Genomic DNA, 22663 nt, shown 5'->3' on the forward strand with positions numbered 1-22663 from the left:
ATCAAGGTCAGAATACAAATGCAGAACATGTAGTGGCTGAATTCTAGTTCTGAGTTTTCAGACTTATGACTGTTCAAATTTGAGTGACACTTTACAGTTTATAAAATACCCTTCCATTTCTTGTCTTTTAACTCTCAGAATGACTCTTTAAGGTAAGTACCATTTCCCCCATTTTATAGAAGGGGCAAACAAGACTCAAAGGTTGCCTTTCTGGAGGTTTGTTATTTATTTAGCAAATATTTTAAGTATATACCACATGAGGACTTGTGATACACAATACAAAGACAGAGATATTTATGACTTAGTCCCTGCTTTATTTGTTAACTATTTAAAATGAAGAATTTGAACTGCATACAATAATTGGCAAAAGAGTGTAATGAGATCTCTGGTTCATCACTCTACATTCGTACATCAACAATTACTTACTCATGGTCAGTTTTCTTTCATCTAGATCCCTATCCAACCTTTCAAACTATTTTGAAGCAAATTCCAGAAATCAAATCAATTTATTAAAATATTTTCACTATATGTCTTCAAAAGTTATTAATCACAGTCTTCTTGATTTGATGTTGGTAGTGTCCCTCTATCTCTTTTTCCTGTCCTTCTAAAACCTTTCCACTTGAGACATCATTCTCTTGTGCATGGCTAGATTACACTCTCAAAAGTGTTTCTTTTTAAATATATCCATTCTTGGAGGGTTATATCATCTTCTTCCTTAGTTATTAACCTTCATGTCAGTCTAAAATGTCAACCTTAGCTGTAAGTTTAGGAAATTGCATAGAAAATTATAATATATTGACAGAAAACTGAGCTGGACTTGGTTATGAGATTTTTTTCTGATATTTTTTATTGAGGTGAGCTATTTTGGAGTCTCTTCCCAGGCCGAGCAGTCTGTCCTACAGTTATGTCTAGAAAGAGGTATCCCATACAGCCATATGCCATTATGTAAGTCCTTCCCCTTTTCTATCTTGGTCTGAATACACAACCCACAAACGGTTCATTGGCTTAATTTTTTCCTTATAAGACCTTGAGATGAAAGCTATTTCTGTGTTTGAAGCATTTTCTTTTATGTAAATTAAAGGTAATATACACAATTACCTTCCCTTTCCTTTTATCCCTTTTAGTTGACCTGTGTCACTGGTATTTCTTTTTTTTTTTTCTTTTATTATTCATATGTGCATACAAGGCTTGGTTCATTTCTCCCCCCTGCCCCCACCCCCTCCCTTACCACCCACTCCATCCCCTCCCGCTCCCCCCCCCAATACCCAGCAGAAACTATTTTCCCCTTATCTCTAATTTTGTTGTAGAGACAGTATAAGCATTAATAGGAAGGAACAAGGGGTTTTGCTGGTTGAGATAAGGATAGCTATACAGGGCATTGACTCACATTGATTTCCTGTGCATGGGTGTTACCTTCTAGGTTAATTCTTTTTGATCTAACCTTTTCTCTAGTACCTGTTCCCCTTTTCCTATTGGCCTCAGTTGCTTTTAAGGTATCTGCTTTAGTTTCTCTGCATTAAGGGCAACAAATGCTAGCTAGTTTTTTAGGTGTCTTACCTATCCTCACCCCTCCCTTGTGTGCTCTCGCGTTTATCATGTGCTCATAGTCCAATCCCCTTGTTGTGTTTGCCCTTGATCTAATGTCCACATATGAGGGAGAACATACGATTTTTGGTCTTTTGGGCCAGGCTAACCTCACTCAGAATGATGTTCTCCAGTTCCATCCATTTACCAGCGAATGATAACATTTCGTTCTTCTTCATGGCTGCATAGAATTCCATTGTGTATAGATACCACATTTTCTTAATCCATTCGTCTGTGCTGGGTCATCTTGGCTGTCATAACTTGGCTATTGTGAATAGTGCCGCAATAAACATGGATGTGCAGGTGCCTCTGGAGTAACAGTCTTTTGGGTATATCCCCAAGAGTGGTATTGCTGGGTCAAATGGTAGATCGATGTCCAGCTTTTTAAGTAGCCTCCAAATTTTTTTCCAGAGTGGTTGTACTAGTTTACATTCCCACCAACAGTGTAAGAGGGTTCCTTTTTCCCCGCATCCTCGCCAACACCTGTTGCTGGTGGTGTTGCTAATGATGGCTATTGTAACAGGGGTGAGGTGGAATCTTAGTGTGGTTTTAATTTGCATTTCCTTTATTGCTAGAGATGGTGAGCATTTTTTCATGTGTTTTCTGGCCATTTGAATTTCTTCTTTTGAGAAAGTTCTGTTTAGTTCACATGCCCATTTCTTTATTGGTTCATTAGTTTTGGGAGAATTTAGTTTTTTAAGTTCCCTGTATATTCTGGTTATCAGTCCTTTGTCTGATGTATAATTGGCAAATATTTTCTCCCACTCTGTGGGTGTTCTCTTCAGTTTAGAGACCATTTCTTTTGAAGAACAGAAGCTTTTTAGTTTTATGAGGTCCCATTTATCTATGCTATCTCTTAGTTGCTGTGCTGCTGGGGTTTCATTGAGAAAGTTCTTACCTATACCTACTAACTCCAGAGTATTTCCTATTCTTTCTTGTATCAACTTAAGAGTTTGGGGTCTGATATTAAGATCCTTGATCCATTTTGAGTTAATCTTGGTATAGGGTGATATACATGGATCTAGTTTCAGTTTTTTGCAGACTGCTAACCAGTTTTCCCAGCAGTTTTTGTTGAAGAGGCTGCTATTTCTCCATCGTATATTTTTAGCTCCTTTGTCAAAGATAAGTTGCTCATAGTTGTGTGGCTTCCTATCTGGATCCTCTATTCTGTTCCACTGGTCTTCATGTCTGTTTTTGTGTCACTGGTATTTCTAAATATTTCTGTTGTTTTAATACCTGCTATTCATGTCAATATACTGCTGTTAACTGAAGTCTGTCTCTCCAGGCCAGAGTCTGAGCAGAAAGAATTCCCTGGTTTGTGGTGAATGGATTGCATACTGAAAGAACATGGGGCCTGGGGATTAGTGGTGAAGAAAGTGGCTTTGGCAGAGGCGAACAAAAGAGAGTTATATCTACAATGATCCTACTAAGACCCCCATTTCTGTCACAGCCATGAGACAAATCACTCCCAATCCCCCTTATTTTCAATTATATTATTTTGCTAATTAGGCTTTTATGGATTACTCCCACTTGATAGCCCTATATTTCTCACTAAGCTATGGGAAGGGGAATATAATATTTTTGTCAGACCTTTTTGGAGTAGTGTTAAGAAGATCATAGACTTGGCACAGGAACACTGAGTAATTGGTATTTGAGTACCAATGCCATCTTTATTTGCCATATGACCTTAAGGGTATTAGATAATCTGTATGAGCCTGTTTTGATTTGTAAAATGGAGTAGTAATATTGTTTAGAGGATTCAATAACATAATGCATGTGATGCTTGGTATCGGTGCTGACACAGAGGGTGTTGAATCAGTGTTGGCCATCATAGTAACTATGATGCATAAAGTCTGATTTGCATAAGTCTTCATTTCTCTTGCCTGGGGAAAGTTGTTGCTTGATAAGAGTCAAGATATGCACTCAGACATCTGTCAAGAACCACAATATTTTGTAACCTTTACCTAGGCAATTCTGATTTGGTATTCCATTGAAAGAAAATCATTTAGAACACATAAAAGCATTGTGCCTAAATGTATCCATAGTGTTTTTATCTATGATTTGAAAAGTATATACAACTGAAGTACTCAATGATAGTAAACTAGACTTACTTTCTCAACAAAATAGTGTAAAAACTAATCTAGAGTTAATTCTGAATAATTTTAATAGCATGAAAAATTACTAGGTTAAATATATAAACTTTTATATGCAGTAAAATAAAAAGCAAAAGTTTTGACACAAACTTTAGACTGGAAAAGACATACCTGGTTATTTTTAAGTTATTTGGTTTGAGTGATATTTTTTCTCTTTTCTAGTTTTCTGTTATTCCCACATTTCTCTAAAAAGCAGACATATAGGAAGTTAGAACTTCACTGATTTATGGACCTTTAGGTTAATGATTTGATATCCTGATAGTAGTAAACCTAACATCTGCAAAATTCTGCTGGAATTTTTTATTTCTTTTACTCCCATGGGACTCTAGATCATTAGAAAAACTTCACTGATGAATAAGCAGAATTTCATACTAGCTTTAAGAAGTGTATTTCCCATGGAAATCATAAGCTATGCAGATAATTTTCCTGTATTAAATTCAGCTCATTATTTGTATTTGAATTCTAGACTAACTCTGAGAATTAACCCAAATTGGAACATACAGCTTCATGTATATAGAGTATATATTCTTTTAAAATATATTTATTGCTTAAACAATTTATCAGTGACCTTCCCCCCTATAATTCAATGGTGCTTTTAACAGTTGATTGACAGTAATAATGTGTGGAGCTTTAGGAATAGTTTCTTGATACTTTTACAAGAAAATTTGTAAAACAAATCTTATATACATGAATAATCTCAAGAAAAGTCATCATCTTTGCCTTTATATCACCCATTTTACCAAGTATGCATTTTTCTTGTAAACATAGTTTGTTCAAGGAGAAATGTTCAACTAGGAAATCATATTGTTTCACTTCATTCTCATCTTGAAAGATCATGTGGCAAATTTGAATTTGCTATCCCCAGCCAAAATCACTTTTTAAAGCTTGAATCAGATCATGCCATTTCCCAGCTCAAAAACTTGAGGTACCTTTCCATCACACATTGCAAACAATCCCAGTCCCATTGTATGGTGAGAGTCTGGGTGCCCCACCCTTGTGTTATACTGGTGGGTCTGAAGTACTGGTCTACACCAGCTTTCTGCAGGGACAGAACCAGAGACTCTGGGTGGGACCCTTGGTGGACATCTCTACTAAGTCACCTTTGAAATGGGCAAGAATGAGAACAACACCATGGTGCAGGGCATCTTGAAGGAATCCTCTCCATTCAATTTGACATCTGTGTGGAATTCTGGTGATTCTAGAGTATCAGTTTCAGTGGAAGAATTGTGTTAGGGATGTAGCCTAATGATACAGCTTGTGCTTAGCATGTGCAAGGCACCAGAAAACAAAACACAATGCAACAAAACAAAGCAAAACAAAAATCAAGAATTATGTGAAGATGAGTGGCTGAAGAGCAGGCATTGGAATGAGTCAAGACAGAATTTGAAAAATCAGAATTGAGTAAAGCAGGCCAAAAACATGGAGGAAAAGAGAGTTGCTAATGAGGTATTGTTCAAGAGAGAAGTAAAATGAGGAGGAATACTTTAAGGCAAAGCACCTGGCTACACAGATGGAAGAGAAAGACCAGGTGACACAGAAGCAGCTTGCATTTTTACAAAGAGCAGTTGACTAGACTGGAGTTGAAAAGCATGTAGTTCTGCAAAGCCTCCACTGAGCCATAACAGTCTGAGGAAGAGGTGGAAGCACAGTTCAAGCAGGGTGAGTTTCATACTGTTTTGCTGCTTTACAGGCCAAGTTACCACCAGAACACACACCTGCCCCTCAGCCACTGTGCTCCTGCTGTCCAGTGTGTTCACAGCATCCATCATGCCGCCGAACAGAGCATCCTCGAGAAGGCAAGATGAAGCCCATCTTTATAACAAGCTGAATTCCTTCAATGATAATTCCAGAAATGAAACTTTTTTTCCTACTAAGAAAATAATCTAAAGCCAGGACAATTGAAGAGGAACACTGGAGAGTGGGTTGATGGGAATCATTACAGATTTTGATCAACAATTTAGAAAGGGCAGTACATTTTCCTTTTTGTGCTTTCTAGTCAATATCTTTCCTAGCCTACCTTCATCATTTGGTGAACCTCCCCTTTAATGAAGCTAGGAGACAGAGTGGACTAAAAGAGAATTGGAATGGAGAGAGCAGGGCAAAAACAGATCTTGGGGCAACAGAGCAGGGCAGAATTGCCTAGGCTGTAGCATGTTTTTGTTTTCTCCTTTGAAAACATAGGAGCTATTTCAATTTAATTTATCTTGCAAATAAGAAGACAAAAAGGAGAGAAACAGTTCTTTTACTGTTCGTGATTGCAAGCATATATGACATTTTTGTCAATATAAAGACACTCTTGGCTTGTACAACCTCTTCTCTGTCATGGATACTGACATCTTTCCTCCACTCACTATCAATAGTAAATATATTTTCTGATAGACAAAAGGGAAACAATCTGAATGTCTTACTATTTAAAGTCCTTCATGACCTCACTGCCACCAACCTCTACAACCTCCTGCCCAATTACTCTTCCTTGGATAACTCCACTAAGAATGCCTGCTGTTATTTTCCCAACATCCCAAATTTGTTTCTCTCAGGATCTTTGTCTTTTTTTTTTTTTTGCCTTAAAACAACAAATTTATTTAGGATATGGGCATCTTTTAAGAGGCCATTATTCTGCCTACAATAATTAGTGATTCATAAAAGGATTGCATCAACGTTAAATGTCTTGGAGTTGACAACTGTGCCGTGCTTATGTAAGAGTACAGCCTTATTTTTTGATACAGACACTGAAGTATTTACAGGCAAAGAGTCATACACTATGCAACTTACTCTCAAGCAGTTAGAGTTATAAATAACTTACATGTACACACATGTCATATATATGTGTATATATGGAGAGAACTAATGATGACTAAGTATCACAGTTCATAATAGGCAATTCTAGGTAAAAAAGAAATGAGGATATTCTTGTAGCATACTTGCAACTCTAAATTGTATGTGTGAGGAGGGGCGAGGACCCACTGGATTCTCAATAAGTGGGCATGCCAAAGGGACAAGGGAAGGGGTTTCTTATGTCTTGGTTTTATCTCTCCGAGGAGATCAAGAGCTCCTCAGAGCCTGTCTTCCACATATGAGAGAAAATATGCAACCTTTGTTCTTCTGAGCTTGGCTTAACATGACGCTCTCCAGTTCCACCCATTTACCTGCAAACGACATAATTTCATTCTTCCTTATGTTTAAATAATGCTTAATTGTGTATATACACCAACTTATAATCCATGCATCAATTGTAGAACATCTGGACTGTTTTCCATGGCTTGGCTGGTATGAGTAGTGCTGCATAAGCATGGGTGTGTGTGCAAGTGTCTTTCTTTTTTTCTTTATTAATAGTTTTTTTAAATTATTATTCATATGTGCATACAAGGCTTGGGTCAGGATCTTTGAACTTGCTGTTTTCTCGGGCAGAATTCCTCTGCCACCAGATTTGATCATGCTATTCTCTTTCTTTCTGCCAGTGAGGCCATCTCTAAGCACACTATTTAAATCATTCTCTCTTAATTCTCTCCCTAACATTTCCTTTCATTGCAGCTGGCAAAGCATTATGTATTTATTTGTGTCTTAAGTCAGAAATGACAAGAGCCATGACAGTGGCATGTAAGCTGATGTTAAAGAAAGGAAGAAAATATACAAAACTTATCCAGAAGACAGCTTTGTGTGGTAGAATTTTCTTGTCAGTCCTGGCTTTGAATTCTAGCTATGCCAGGTGAGCTTGGCACTTTGATTATATTCTATAATTTTTGCTCCTTTATGTGGCAAAATAAGAATGATAGACTGATCTCAAAGCTTAGTGTTACTGTTCTTAAGGACAGTAAGCTAAAGATCATTAGATCATTTTCCTATAACATCATAAGTGGTATATGGTAGGTCTTCAATCCATGAAAACAAAAAATTATTAGATCAATTGTTTTCTAAAAATTACCCAGTTGGCTGTAGAGCTATGGTCTTTTTTATTTTTGGCTAATAGTTGACATCTATTATTTTTTCAATTATGGTCAAGCATTGACCCTGCTTCTTAACACTATTTAGTACTGAGAAGCCCCTCTGTATTAGAGATGATGATTGATTTCTTGTTAAATTATGTTTGGGAATAAAGAAGATAGTCTGTTTGAAGAGGAAAAGCTGGTTGCAGTGGTGGAAGTGATATTTCACAAGTTGCAAAAAACTTATTCCTGGATGTCTTATTAATTTTTTTTTTTGGCAGAACTGGGGGTTGACCTCAGGGCCTGGTGTTTGCTAAACAGGTGCTCTACCATTTGAGCCACACCAGTAGTGCTTGTTTGTTCTACTTTTGATTACTTAATGTTTGCTAAAGAAGAGACTTGTCAATTTGCTAAAAGAAAGAGATTTCTAAGCCTTCCATGAAGTTTTTAAAATCCCTAGGATAAATAACATTCTTGCTTTAGGGAAAGTAATTCCCTAATCAGTAAACAAGAACAGAGACGTTCATATAATGACTCTGTCTTCTCACTGGCTATGAAGTTATTTTATTTTTTTATAGGCTGACTGACTCAAAGCTAGGGGCTAGATAGCATAGTCTTATCTACTACATGCGTATCAGTAATAAAAATGATGAGGAAAATACTATCATTATCACTCTAATAGACTTTTCCCATTCTGCTGGTATTTTTAACTTTTCAAAATACTTAATTTTAAACTAACTGTGGTTATGTTTAAGTTTTCGAGATCTGTGACATTATTGCTATAATTTAATGTTAAGAAACATTTAGGAGGATGTGATGGCTCACACCTGATATCCTAGCTACAAGAGAGGCAGAGATTGGATCATGGTGTGAAGCCAGTTTGGGGGTGGTGGAAAGTTAGTAAGACTCATCTCAACCAATAAAAAAAGCAGGCCGTCGTGGTGCATGCCTGTCATCCCAGCTATGTGGGAATATAAATAGGTGAATCTGTAGTCCAGGCTAGTCCATACATAAATTTGAGACCCTATTCAAAAAATAACTAAAGCATAAAAGGACTGGGGGTGTGGCTTGAATGGAAGAGTGCCTGCCTTGCAAGCATGAGGCTCTGAGTTAAACTCCAGTGTGGGGCAAGGGGGAGGAAGCATATATTAAGTGCATATTTTATGCTAGGTTCTGTATCAGGCCATGGGATAAAAGATGTGTAAAGCACATTTTATTTTCTTCAAGATCTGTATCAGTGAGTAAGAAGGATATTATATTAAAATTATGACTACTAATTTCATGATAATTATCTTGAATAGAAATTTGTCAAGGCATTATGAAGTCTTGAAAATGAGTGGCTAAGTCAGATTGGGGCCTGACTTCCTGGAAGAGAAACAGCAGGAGGAGACTGGGCTATGAAAACTACTTTCTTTCTCACATTCTTGACTGCATGGGACTACAAATACGTAACTTCTCTTTTCATCTCTGCAGACTATAGTTCAGCAATGCATAAATTATATCTTCTTTTGCTCCAAGACTGACCAAATGTTGTACCGTTGGTTGACAGAGATACCTTCCCCCATGCTTTTTTGCTTTTATTCCATGTCACTCCAAGAACTCTTGGAAATGGTAATCTGTGTGATAGACTCTTCCTACAAAGAGCATATAAAAGTCATTTAATAATGAATAATGAAGACTAACATAAAAGCTAGTAAACTTTTTTAATGAAGCATTTCAGCAAGTGCTTTAAAAAAATCTATGCCGAAGGGATAGGGATAGTGTCTTTTGTATATATTGTGAAACATGAACTAAACTGTATTTATTGGCTTTAAATGAATATTCAATTCATGAAAACTGGAGTGTGGTTGTTTGAAGAGTCAAATGGTTTCAAGCATTGAAGAATCACTTGCCATCAAAGAAAACTCACAATAAGTTATTCATATAAATGCTGCCCATTGCAATAGATTCAAGAGTTAACATTCACAGAGATTCAGAATGGTTTATACAAGCAGTTCTGAATTTTAGGTGAAAACAAAACCAGCTGAGGTCAGTGCATTTCGACATCAGCTAATACAATTTGGTTTTAATCTTCTCTTATAAAAATACTGTCTTATACGCCTAAAGATATATTTCATTGCAAGCCACAGTAAATTGGTGAAGGAGGAGGGAAGGGAGAGAAGTATATAGGGAGATGGGAGCAAGGGAGGAGCAGCTGTGCAGATGCACATGGACAATCTTATCTATTTCTTTAACACTTTTCATTTGCTTCTCTTTCTCATTGTCATTTCTTTAATTCCTAAAGCATTTCTTATGCCCACCACCACAATGATGGAGAAGATAGATATCATATACAACTTGTTCCTAAAATATTAATAAGAAAAATTATACATAAGATGTCTTTCAATTTGCTATTTCTTCCCTGTTGCTATTAACTTTTCTCTGTGATGATGCAATTTAAGGAAACTGCATTTTAGCATCAGGACCCTAAATGCCTTCCCTACTGGGCTGATTAGTTTAGGCTAATGTAGTACTCCATTCACTGAAATCCACACACTTCCTATATTGATTGCGTTATCAGTAGTAGTAATCACAGATATCATTACCAGCCAATTACACAGACACATTTTAACTAGGTAACCTGTTCTCCAACATTATCTCTCACAAGTCTTAATTTTGTAATGAAGGTGATCATACTCTTGGCCTAATTAAGTATAGCTACATATTTTGATCTAGTAAGCTTAAATACAACCATATTGAATTATGCAGTAAGTAATTACTTACATATGTTGGTAACAAAGTAAAATGAGGAAATTTCAGTATAATCTATTTCTTACTGTATCTGAAAACTGCTTCACAGAAGGTTAACTCCTTTAAAAAATAACCCCAGAAATGTTTGTGGGTCAAACACAATGAAAGTTATTTCCTGCTCATCTAACAGGATTAGGTTTGAGAACTGCTTGGTTACACAATCCTCCAGAGACCCAGGTGATTTCTGGATTTTTTTTGACGTATTTAAACTCATATTATCCCTAGTGGTGATTTATATCCATATTCTATTGGCTGGATCTTGGTCATATGACCAAGCTTAACTACTAGGAAGACTGAAAATTGTATTCTATCCTAAGGAGAGGAAGCATGGGTTTTAGTGAGCAGTTAGCAGTTTCGGCCATAAGTACTTAAAACCAAACTTGCCCAGTTGCTCTATTTAATGAATATTTATCTTGCTTTAGTGTTATTTGGAACTTCTATCAGGCTTGAATATTGTATTTTTTTTTTGTTTACCATTTGCCAAATGCCTTATAAAACCTAAGTATAAGCCCTGCCCCTTACACTTGCATACATTAAGCAATTGAAGGATGGAGAATATGAAATTAATTTCTTCAAGTTTTCACACAAATAAATTGTGACCATATTATTGTAATTAGTTTCAGAAGACTAGAACGTATATGTGTGTGTGTGTGTGTGTGTGTGTGTGTGTGTGTCACATTTGGGGGCTAAAAATGCCTCTTACTTCAATCTTCTTCTATAGATAAGGAATGAGAAGGCTGGAGAAATGAAATATTACCTAATTGGATAGGGAGTGTTAGTGTAGCATAAGATCCAAGCTCTTTCTCAAATCCAAGTCTTTTTCCTTAACATTGTTTTCATTTTTATAGGCAATCATATTGCTCACAAAACATGTCATTAAATAATTTCCATCCATTTGTAGAGATGAAGTAAAGTGAACTAAATTGTAATTGATATAAGACTATGAAATATCCAAATCTATTTGAAAATAGAGCAAAATGATTTTCCAGACTTCCCAAACTTACTTGAGATCTGTAATAAATTAGCTATTTATTAATGTTTCTTTTAAAAAATTACTTTTCTTATTTCTTTAATAATGGCTTCCAAATAAATCTTCAACATTAAACTTACATAATTCCTGGCATGTGGAAAGAGGTGGAAAATACCATGGTAATTAATATTTAGAATTAAAGGTCAGAGGAAAAATTATAAAATCTGAATTGGACATTATATTTCTTATAAGGCAGAAAATCAAGTCATTAATTTCATTAAAATTACTCCTTTTTAGTGGTTAAAAAAACCTGTGAAAGCAAAATTTACTGTATTGTTGAGGTGTTGTTCCAACTAAAAGACAAAATTACATATTTACTTACTATTGTAGCCTAATTGTATTCTGTTTCTATGAGGACATACAAAAAAGAAATTGGACAGGAAAAGTGGCACAAATCTAGATGCACCTTAAATCATACAAGCTTCATAGAAAATTATGAAATTATGTTAAATTTGGGGTTATTTCACCATTCTTATTATTTCAGGTATTAAGCAATAATGGTTAAATCAAAATCTTTAGAGTAGCCTACAATTTTTGTTTTAAGTCAAAGAAAACTTCAGAAATCTTCAGAATTGATTTTTGTTATGTTTATTATAAACACAGTAGTAAACAAATATTCATTTACACTCACCTTTAGAGTAATATTTGCTTATCACATTCAGACCTAAATGATCTAATAATCTTGTAAGTGAAGATGAGATAAGACTTTGCTTCCTCCCTGTCCACCTCCTGCAATTGGCAAATAAAAAGGCTATCTAATTTGGAGGTGCTATAAAAGAACAGGGTGAAATATGAACAAGATGTCTTACCAGGCTTTCTTTGCTTTCATTCTTCCTTTGTTTCTTGTGTTAAAAGTCTGTATTCACTTGATTATTGTATTATTCTGTTCAGGTTGCTATAAAAAAACACCTTGAACTGTGTAACTGAAAAACAATAGACTTTTTACCCATAGTTCAGGAATCCAAGATAAAGGTGCCACAGGTTGGGTGTCTGCCGAGGGCTTGTTCTTTGCTTCAAATGTGGTGACTTTTTGCTGTCTTTTCACATGGCATTGAGTGGAAGGAGCAAGGAAACTTGATTGAGCCTCTTTAATAAGTGTAACCTTGTTCATGTAGGTGGTTCCCTCATGACTTAATCACATCCTAAAGGCCTCCATGGTGGATATTAGGAATTCCCAATAGGAATACTGGAAAGACACCAACATTTAGACATAGCATTAAGTTTTTAAAAATCTAGTAAAACATACGCTGTCACTCTGTGCAACGGAGACAAAAAGGCTAAGTACTTGAGTCACTGTATCACCTTTTTTTGTGGCAGTTATTTTTGAGATGCAGATTTACTTTATTCTCTGGGCACCTGGACCATGGTACTGGAATTTTTGTCCAGGCTGTCATTGAACCCCTATCCTCCTAATCTAATCTGTGCCTCTCAAGTAGCTAGGATAATTGTGCCACCACACACAAACATCTTTTAATGTACTGTTGTTTATATTGTTTTGATTTTGCAAGGATTTTATATTCACTATATTGGGAGACTTGAGCTATGTAACTCTTTTTGGCTCATGTTTGGAATATGGATACTTCAGTTATAGACAGAAGATACTCAAATGATTTCTTAAAGTTACATTCTATTATTTTCTACAGAACCAGTTATTGTTACTCCAAGTGGCAGAACATCTATATTGAGAGGAAAAAAAATAAAGAGGAAGAGTCTATCCTTTCAACATTAAATTGAACTCTATTAAAAAAAAAACAGACCCTGAGCTGAGTGCTGGTGGTGCACACCTGTAATCCTAGCTACTCAGGAAGCAGAGATCAGAAGGATCATGGTTCAAAGCCAGCCAGCGCCAATAGTTCTGTGAGACCCTATCTTGAAAAACCCTTCATAAAAATAAGGCTAGTAGAGTGGCTCAAGGTGAAGGCCCCGAGTTCAAGCCTCAGTACTGCAAAAAAAAAAAAAAAAAAAAAACAACAAAAACCCAACAGGTCCTTTCTGGGGGTTGGCACCAGTGGGATGGGGTAGGATATAAGGAAAAGAGGGTATGAGGGTAATATGGTGGAAATGTTAGGTAGTCATGTATGAAAATGGAAAAATGAGATCTGTTGAAACTGTTCCAGGAACAGGGGCAGGGGAGATAAAGGAGAATGATGGAAGGGGTAAATTCAACTATGATAAATTGTAAGAAATTTTTTAATATCATAATGTATCTCCAGTACAACAATAATAAAAAATAAAAATAATGAAAAAAATAAAAACAAATACATTTTGAAAAAAATAAAATCTCTCAGTTTTGTAGGTGTATGGAAAGCAATTAAAATAGGGGTTTGAAAAATCCTTACTTACATAATTTAACAGATATACACAAAAGTATAAATTGACACGTTAATTTGTTCATCTTTTTTAAAACAATGTGTGTTAAATATCATTGCATAGAACTACATGAAAAATAAAAGGAATGAATTGAGTAATTGAAATGACACTGTAGTTATCATTTATTTTCAATTACTTGTTAAGTTTCTATCAAGGAAAATACCAAGGGCTGGTTTTGTTCAAATCCCATAAATCTGTCCTTTTTTTAAAAAAGGGTGCATTTTTGTATTCCTGTAAATTTTTAACTCTCTAACTCTGTATATATTTAAGGGGTATTGGCATCCTAAGTAGGACTATATTTAAAACGAGAGTAATTTTATTTTTATAGCACTGAGTTTGCTTTCTTTATACTGTGATGAATCTTTTTTTCTACAACCTTCACTTTTGCATCTTCATGCATCTTTTCTGCATATAATTAACATTCACTTTCTTTTGACTGCAGGGCTGGCTATTTGCCTCAGAATATTCCCCTGGAGATTATCAGATACCTGTCTGAGGAGAAGGATTTCCTTCCTTGGCACGCTGCCAGCCGAGCTCTTTATCCTCTAGATAAATTACTGGACCGAATGGAGAACTACAATGTCTTCAATGTAAAAATATATTAATTTCATCTTTTAATTTTCAGAAGACAAAATATTTTCTCATCTCCTATATGCAACTTATCCTGAGTATTTTAGTTCCTTTTGCTAGTTTATGTTATCATTTTGTCTGATTTCTATGTAACACCAATGACAATTATTTGAAGAAGAAATTTAATACAAGCTACCTTTTGTTCTGCCCTAAAAGTGTCAATTAAGCTTACATACTTCAAAATTTAAGAAAGAATATACATAGAAAATCTGTAACATTCAAATTTACCTTCTAAAAGTTAAAGGGCTTTGTGCTCACAAAGGACTTAACTTGAGTAGAGGGATCCGAAAGATCTTAACAGAATATAGACAGTTTTAGTAAAGATTCTTAGTCATTATTTTTATTCAAAAGGGCATGGTGAATCCAATTCACTTCCTTAATTAACAAGGATAAGATCAACATTGAGGTAAAAGCCCATTCATAATTGGGTCCAAGGGGATACAGGAGAGCAAACAACAGATAATCCAAGCAGACATGAAGGCATGACAAACATTTCAAAATGTTACCTGACCGGATTTTCTAAGCTAAAAACTCAATAAACCAAAATAGCACTGCTGACACCACCTAATCCGTTTAAATAATGATTTTGAATATTAGGATTAAAAACCGCTAATGATCTTTTGATTCCTAAATGTTCTACCACTGTGCTTTCTATTACCTTTCTGACTGTTTTCTTTTCTTTAGTTATTTAAGAACCTGTGCTATACTTTTTGACATACTGACTCTGTTTAACATTCTCATTTGAAATTATTCAAAACTGAATTTTCAGACATGAATTCTGTTTATTAGAGTCATCTAAGTTGTTTCCTTAGTCACCAGAGTTGCTTCCTTTTTTTTCTAGTCTTAAACCTGCAGGAAAGTAACTCTATCAATTTGTTTTTTAAATGAGAGTAATGCTAGCTTGACTATTATTGTTAGTTTTGTCTGAGTCCTCACAACAAACATGCAAAGAAATTGGTCATTACAGCTATGATATAATTTTTATCTGTTAGAGAAATACTTATTATACTTCTTTCTCTAAACACAGAAGCACTACAATATGAAATGTCTTTAAAAGTAAAATACTTTTGAACGGTATAGTATGTCAGATACCTCATTTTTAGTAAAAGTTAAGAATGCTTTTACTGTAATTTCAGTGCTTTCATTCCTTTGACAAAATTCAAGGACCACATTAAAGTGAGGGAGAGCACATCTTACATTAGTATTGATATTTAAATATACCATTGGTTGAATAGATTGTTGACTTTGTAATAACATATCATTACACGGAGGTGTTCTGTGTATCTCGGCTTCAACAATGCCAGGTCATTGCCTGGCTATTATAACAGCTTTGCATTCAATATGCTTTATTGACACAAAATGCATAAATATTAGGTGTTCATTTTCCTAAATTGTATCTGTGTACATTTGAATATATATTTGAATGGATGTCATATTCATGATTCCTCGTTATCCTTATTTTGTTATAAAAATTGTCGTCTAAAATATTTAATAGCACAAATTACTTAGTCATTCAGTAGGAAGAAAAGGGTTTCTAACTATTGGAATGATTTCTATCATTCTAATGTATGTACTTTATCCTTATTTTCTATGTTTGAAATATAAAACTGAATAAATTGTAGCACAGCATCACTCTACCCATAATTTCCTGATATTTAAAAGTATACACATAATATTGCAATATTGCTATACACTTTTCATTGCCAGGATGGAGAAGTTTGAAACTGATATTACCTTTTTACTCCCTATCCCTTTTAGGAATATATTTTAAAACAAGTTGCAACAACATACATCAAGCTTGGATGGCCAAAAAATAATTTCAATGGATCTCTTGTTCAAGCATCCTATCAACATGAGTACTGTTTTATTTTCTTATTCCTTTTTCTTCCCCCAGAGCTGTACAATGACACATTTCTAGTACCACTGTGACTTTAGCAGCATGAGATTACCTTTCTTTCATTCTTCATTTTGCATTTCACTTTCCTGGGAGGACTGCTGCTGAGAAACACGGTTTCCACTGCCTGATAGTGAGAATAAAGGCATTTCCTTGCCATGTTTTAATTTAAGATTTGCCTTTATTGTCACATTGAGATCAGAACCTGTGCCCCTCACTGGAGGTCTATCTCCAGAAAAGAGTTCTTATGTTTAATTTCCATTCTAATTGTCTTATTCAGCAGCATAGGATTTTCATATCTTAAAAACTATTTCATGTTATAATTTACTTATCCACAGTTTATGTAATGAATTGCCCTGCCTTTATTTCCATATATTAATACTACTTTTAATTAATATAATTAATTAAAATGATATACTATAATACTACTTTTAATTAGTATAATTAATACTACTTTTAATTTTCCCCCTTTTGATGATATCTAGAGAACTCCGCAGAGAAGTGATAATGCTGGCATGCAGTTTTGGCAACAAGCACTGTCACCAGCAGGCATCAACACTGATTTCAGATTGGATTTCCAGTAACAGGAACAGGTAAGTCAAACCAAGTCTGATACTATTTAATGGTGCTTTCAGATTTTGGTGGATGAATTCTATTTACCAACTACAAAAACAAAACAGGAAAAACACAGCAAAACTGTGTTTTTAAATAATTAAATTTAGTCCAAACAATTTAAGGTTCTTTATTCATAAAATAATTCATATTTATGACATTTACTCATAAGACAATTACCAGCATAGGTTATAAACAAAGTAGCATAGCAAATGTTAATATTAAAAATAAAAACAAAAAGGTTATGAAAAGAGAGCTTTACTCTTTCAGTAATCCTTGACACTGACCTTAAAATTTTATCTTATCTTAGAATATTGTAATACATAATTTTAATACGAAATGTGAAGTTCATGTTTTAATAGAATTGCATTTGAAAAAAATTATTTTCCTAAATGTCATTTGCTAATGAAAGAATTCTAAACACACTTTAAAGATCAAAGATTATTGGTCTTCTTGCCATTTGAACCTGCTTAAAGTGTCTTTGTGTTTCTTAATTTCTTCTTCATTTCCCTTTTCTTTTTTCTCTTCGAGCAACTATGATCCATTGCTTTCCAGTTTCTGATGTCCATGAAACTAGGGTCTGATGGGAAAGAAGAGGAGCTGGGGGAAATTTGTACAGATGAAGTTGCTTTATTTGCCATCATGGGCTGGTCCCTGACAGATGGCAGTGATGATTCCATGGAAAACAAAGGAGATGTGTTCACGGTCAACATAGAGAACCACAGGCACTATGATTTAAGGGATGAATTCATAATTGTCTTATTAAAAGTTATTTCAATTTAAATTTAATACCTCACTGACTACAAATCAAAGAGTAGCAATTTTGTTTTAAAGGTCTATGAGGGAAATCTCTCACTGCATTGCTTAGCAATTTGTCATAATATTTCACCTTTTGTAACATTTTCTTATTTGCCCCTTAAGTTAATTGTTCCTTGTCTTACACTAAGGTAAAAAGGAAAATATTTTATCAGTATCATCTGTCAATAGATCCATCAAATACTTAAGGACCGTGATTAAATCTGTCATCAGTGTTCTCTAGACTTCAGGTGTCCTCATTTTTAAAACTTTTCTTAATGATTGTCCTTTGTGTTAAGCCTTCTGAAAACTATTATTTAAGATCAGAACATGTTTTAAGACCATTTTCCCCTATGCTAATAACCTTCTTCAAATCTACTACATAGAAATAAGCCATGAAAACATTTGCCCGGAATCAATAATCTAAATGTAAGTTACATATCATAAATGAATAGGAGAAAATTATGAGCTATTTTATCTAGAAATTATAGTACCTACTCCTTCTCTTTTATATTGTTTGTTTTTATCTTGCTGCAAACATGCCCTTTCTTAAATCTGATCATTGCTTTTAACCCTTTAATATTTGCCCAAACAGACATAGCTTCCAAACATTTCGTTAAGATTGAGCTTATACAATGCATCAACATAATTTCTCTAGAGAATTTTCAGAGCCTACATTTTAAGAATACAGTTATTCAGAAAATACTATTTTTAAAATCATTTATTTGAGAAAATCTATTGAACAAGTGTTAGTATTAGATAGTAGCTGGAAAGCAAAGAGGTTATCTCAAAATTATTAGAAGATACAGTTCTATAAACGAATAGCATTATTCTACAGCAAGAACTGAGCACAAGAAAGGAAGGGGTTTGATAGCTCTGCCATTTATTCATGGTAAAATAATTAATTTGGGGCACAAATTCTTTAGGGATCTTTTGTACTTTGTATTCTTTGCTTTGCTTTCCTTTGTAAATAGACAAACATGTGGTTAAACTAACTCTCTGTTTACTAAGATTTGCTTAAGCAACAATATGACATTCCCAAGGACACACCACACTCTGAGCTACCTCTGTGTGAGGATCAGAGGTTTCATCTGACTTGTGGATGACATCTTAGCAACAGAGCAAAAACTAAAATCCTGTAATTGGTGCTGAGTTTAACTTTCTTAAATTAAGTCAATGAAGAGAAGAACAAGATTGCTTTCTAAATGTAGCAATAGGGTAGTCAGGTTTTTTTTTTTTTTTTTGGTCTCAATTGTTCAACTGGAACCTTTGCAAAACTCATCTTAAAAAAAGAACATAGAGATAACATAAAATGTATAAATATTTTGGGAGTTGTATAGTTATGTTAATAAATTTAAGGAACAATGAGTCAGGGAAGTACCAGGGATTACAAATCTTTGAGGTGCTGTACTACTCTGTAGCATCATCTTGACACATTGGGCAGATGGGTAAAATCAGGCATTTGAGTCAGGAAAATGGAACAGATGTGAAAGTTGGTATAAGAAAGAATTATGGAACCAATAGTACAATGAATATCGAGACAGTAGCAAGAGAGAGAAAAATTCAGGAGTTACAGTAGATGATAAATTGAATGAGTTATCATTCTGATCCCTGTTAAAATATTCAAATGCTACAGTGTGTTGAATTGTAATGGTGATGTCATGCATAAAAACGGATTGAGCTACATTTGGATCTTGTTAGGCTGCAATTTGCAGACTAAGTTCAGCAGAATGCCACATTTCAGAGAAGAGACAAATTGCCAAGCTTTCAGTAGAGAACAGTACAAATCACAAAAGGATCCTGCAAACATGAGCTTGGAAAGGATCGTGTGAGACCTGGAAATTTCACTCTAAAAACAAAGAAAAGATGATAGGCTTTTTGTATTTAAGAAAGCATAATAAGGGAATAGAAAGTGATTTCTTTCCTTTGTTTATGCAAGTAAATAAGACATAATAAGCTTAAATTTCACTGAATAAAATATAGAGAATATAATATTACTGCAGATGAATTGCGTTTTGAAAATCTCTACATTAACATACTACTGAGGTGATATAATTGACCATAAAGAGATCAAAATATAACATTATGGGTTTTTTCCTAAGTAATAAATATAAACTGAAATTAAGTATATAGCCACAACAATGTGTTTGTTTTCAAATATCTTCACTCTACTTAAAAAATACCCTGAAACAACACAATACCTTCTGCATAGTAAGTTTATTAGATTAAAATCAATTGATAGTTCATTTGGAAACTGAAAGAAAATTAGGAGAATTCTATAAGGAAAGTCCTATGTAGGGGAGCCTGTTTGGAGCTTGACAGCTGCATAATTCATGAACTTCACAACTTATGTGATTAATCATGATATTACTGATGTCATTGCCTTTAATGATGGTTTTAATGAAAAACTATATTTATTTGACCTTTTTGAATGTTTATTAAATTTCAGGCACAAAGTGTTTTTATGTGTACATTCTGACCATTTTTGTTTTCATTTTTTACCAAACACCAATTCAAAACTTACAAAGCTTATTCAACTTGCTGAGATTATATATAACAGCAGGTGGTAGAGCTGGGCTAGGATCTTTAGCCAACCTACCAACTATCCCTGCTGTATCTATTTCCTTAGTGTATCAAATTGCCATATATTAGTAATACACATTTTTTTCAAAAAAGGTAGAAAAAAACCAAATGGACAAAAACTACTTAACAGATTTTAAGTACTTTCTGCAATAAGAGTAGGTAACATTTAATGTTTATGGAGCTGCCTGGCATAAACCAGTGGTTCTCTAAACTTGAATATGCTTCAAAGTCAGCAGGTGAACTTGCTTTGTGGGCTCTACCCTCAGAATTTCTGATTTGGTAGGTTAGAGTGAAGCCTAAAAATATGTATTTTTAATAAGTTCTCAGGTAATGCTGAAGCTACTGCCAGGGCCCCATCAGGGAACCACTGGTATAGGCAGAGCTTACTGCATTTGGAGTTAGAGACACTTGTGATCAAATTGAAGCTTTTCTTCCACGTAAGTTTGGGGAAGTACCTTAGCTTTCTCATCTGAAAAATGGCAATCATGCTACCAACCACACAGGTTATGAGAATTAAATAAAAATATGCTGATCTAATATCTAACCCTCATAGAAAGTAATAAAACATTGACCTTCAGAGTTGACCTCTGTTTGCTTTGACTTCCTCTGTGTAATGGGTGGCATGAATTTTAAATGGAGAAAACAGGTGCATTTATTGAATTCCTTCAGTGTTAGGTCTATATTCCAAATGTTTTGAAGCTATAAGGATGTGAAATATAAAATATGTATATATAATCAAAAATAACCTCAGTTAAGAACAGAAGAACTTTGTTCTCTTTTCCCTATTTTAAGAAATAGTGCTTATCTTAACTTTCAAGTAAATATTACTTTTCTGTCTTGTTCTTCTTAATCACTTGCTATTTATGGCACATGTCTCATCAGCTCTAACTCATATTATCTGTAAAGAGGTCCAGATAAGCCTTTTTCCATTGTGTCTTATCTTTGTCCTTCAATATTTGCTTTCCTTATGTACGAATATAAAGGTGGAGGGACAAAAGGTTCTTTCTGCTGTGATCTATGTATATCTAACTCAGAAACCTCATGCTTTCTTCCTTTAAAATATAGGTTCTAAAAAAAATATAGGTTGTATTCATGTTTACAAGGTGTTGTGTCCTATTCCTTCAGTGCTTTTTTCTGTTCTTCTTATTATAAATTGACATACACTAATGGTTCATAGGTTGAAGTGGTTATATCACCAGACCTGGCTTTTCAGTGTCTGGTTACCAGCATAGGCATTTTGTAAAGGAATTTATACACAGTAATGAAAAACACAGTGCTGCCCAGACATCCAGTGAACTGGAGTAAGGAATTAGGTTTGCTTCTGGCATTATCACTGAATATATGTGGCTTTCGACAGCGTAATTAACTTCTCAGAATCTTAACTCTGGGTTTCTAAAGTGAGGAGATAATCTCTAAGTCTTCAGTGCTTACATCAGTTCTAACAATCTAAATTTTAACACTTACTGTGTATAAATCATGCAGTCTTCCTACAACAGGTCCAGTCGTGGTTCTTTTTTGATTATTTAGTCAAAAAGTACCTGCTTGTGTATTCAAGCATTCAGTAAATACATATGGAACAACTACCAACAAGAAGTGTTGGGTACTCTGTTAGGCATTAGAATGTAGCATTCATTCATTCATTCATTTATTCAACTAATGCTAGTCTCTGTTACCTCCTGCTGGAGGTGTGGCTCAAGAGCGAACCAGTGAGTTCAAATACCAGTATCGCCAAAGAAAAAAGTATGGTCTCTGTTTTTCTACACCCTAAAATCTAAAGAGGTGGTGGGGAGGTAAGAGGTGGACAGAAGTAGTTTTAAAAAAAGGGTAACCTAGGAGAGATTGCTGGTATTGTCATACTGGAATTTAATCAATGCAAGGATATCAGGAAAAAGTCTAGCCCTGAGAGCTAACACTGAAAGAAGATAAAAGTGAAAATATTTGAGCATTATTGAGGAAGGAAGAATGACAAGAGTCAATGACTATATTTTTGAGTAAGAGAAAGGGAAGCATCAAGCGCACTATAATAATTCAAGAGGACTCAAATTTTATGTCCATAATATGTTTAAATTGGTATCTAAAATTTTCTATCATACATTAAAATAATTCCAAAGATTTAACTTCTATTATATTGTTAATAGGCATTTTTGAAGTAAAGATCCTTTCAAATCCTCTAAATGCATACTGTAAAAGCTAAACACCAGAACTTTTTAAAAACTTAACTATTAAATATTTAAAAGCAAGATTAAGTTCTTATTTATTAATGCAGATTTTGGATGATTTCTACCTCTTCCTCAAACTT

At 34.4% G+C, this 22663-nt stretch overlaps 1 protein-coding gene across 1 annotated transcript in view; it reads left to right on the forward strand.

Moving 5' to 3' along the window:
• Positions 1 to 22663, forward strand: part of Trhde (thyrotropin releasing hormone degrading enzyme) — a 379293-nt gene that overhangs the window by 329331 nt on the left and 27299 nt on the right. The window contains exons 13-15 of the mRNA XM_020184854.2: positions 14293 to 14440; positions 16239 to 16336; positions 16860 to 16967. Coding sequence (XP_020040443.2) covers positions 14293 to 14440; positions 16239 to 16336; positions 16860 to 16967 — 354 coding nt within the window. The remainder of the gene's footprint in view (positions 1 to 14292; positions 14441 to 16238; positions 16337 to 16859; positions 16968 to 22663) is intronic.

This window comes from Castor canadensis, chromosome 8 (genome assembly GCF_047511655.1).
Source record: "Castor canadensis chromosome 8, mCasCan1.hap1v2, whole genome shotgun sequence".
Lineage (NCBI taxonomy): Eukaryota > Metazoa > Chordata > Mammalia > Rodentia > Castoridae > Castor > Castor canadensis.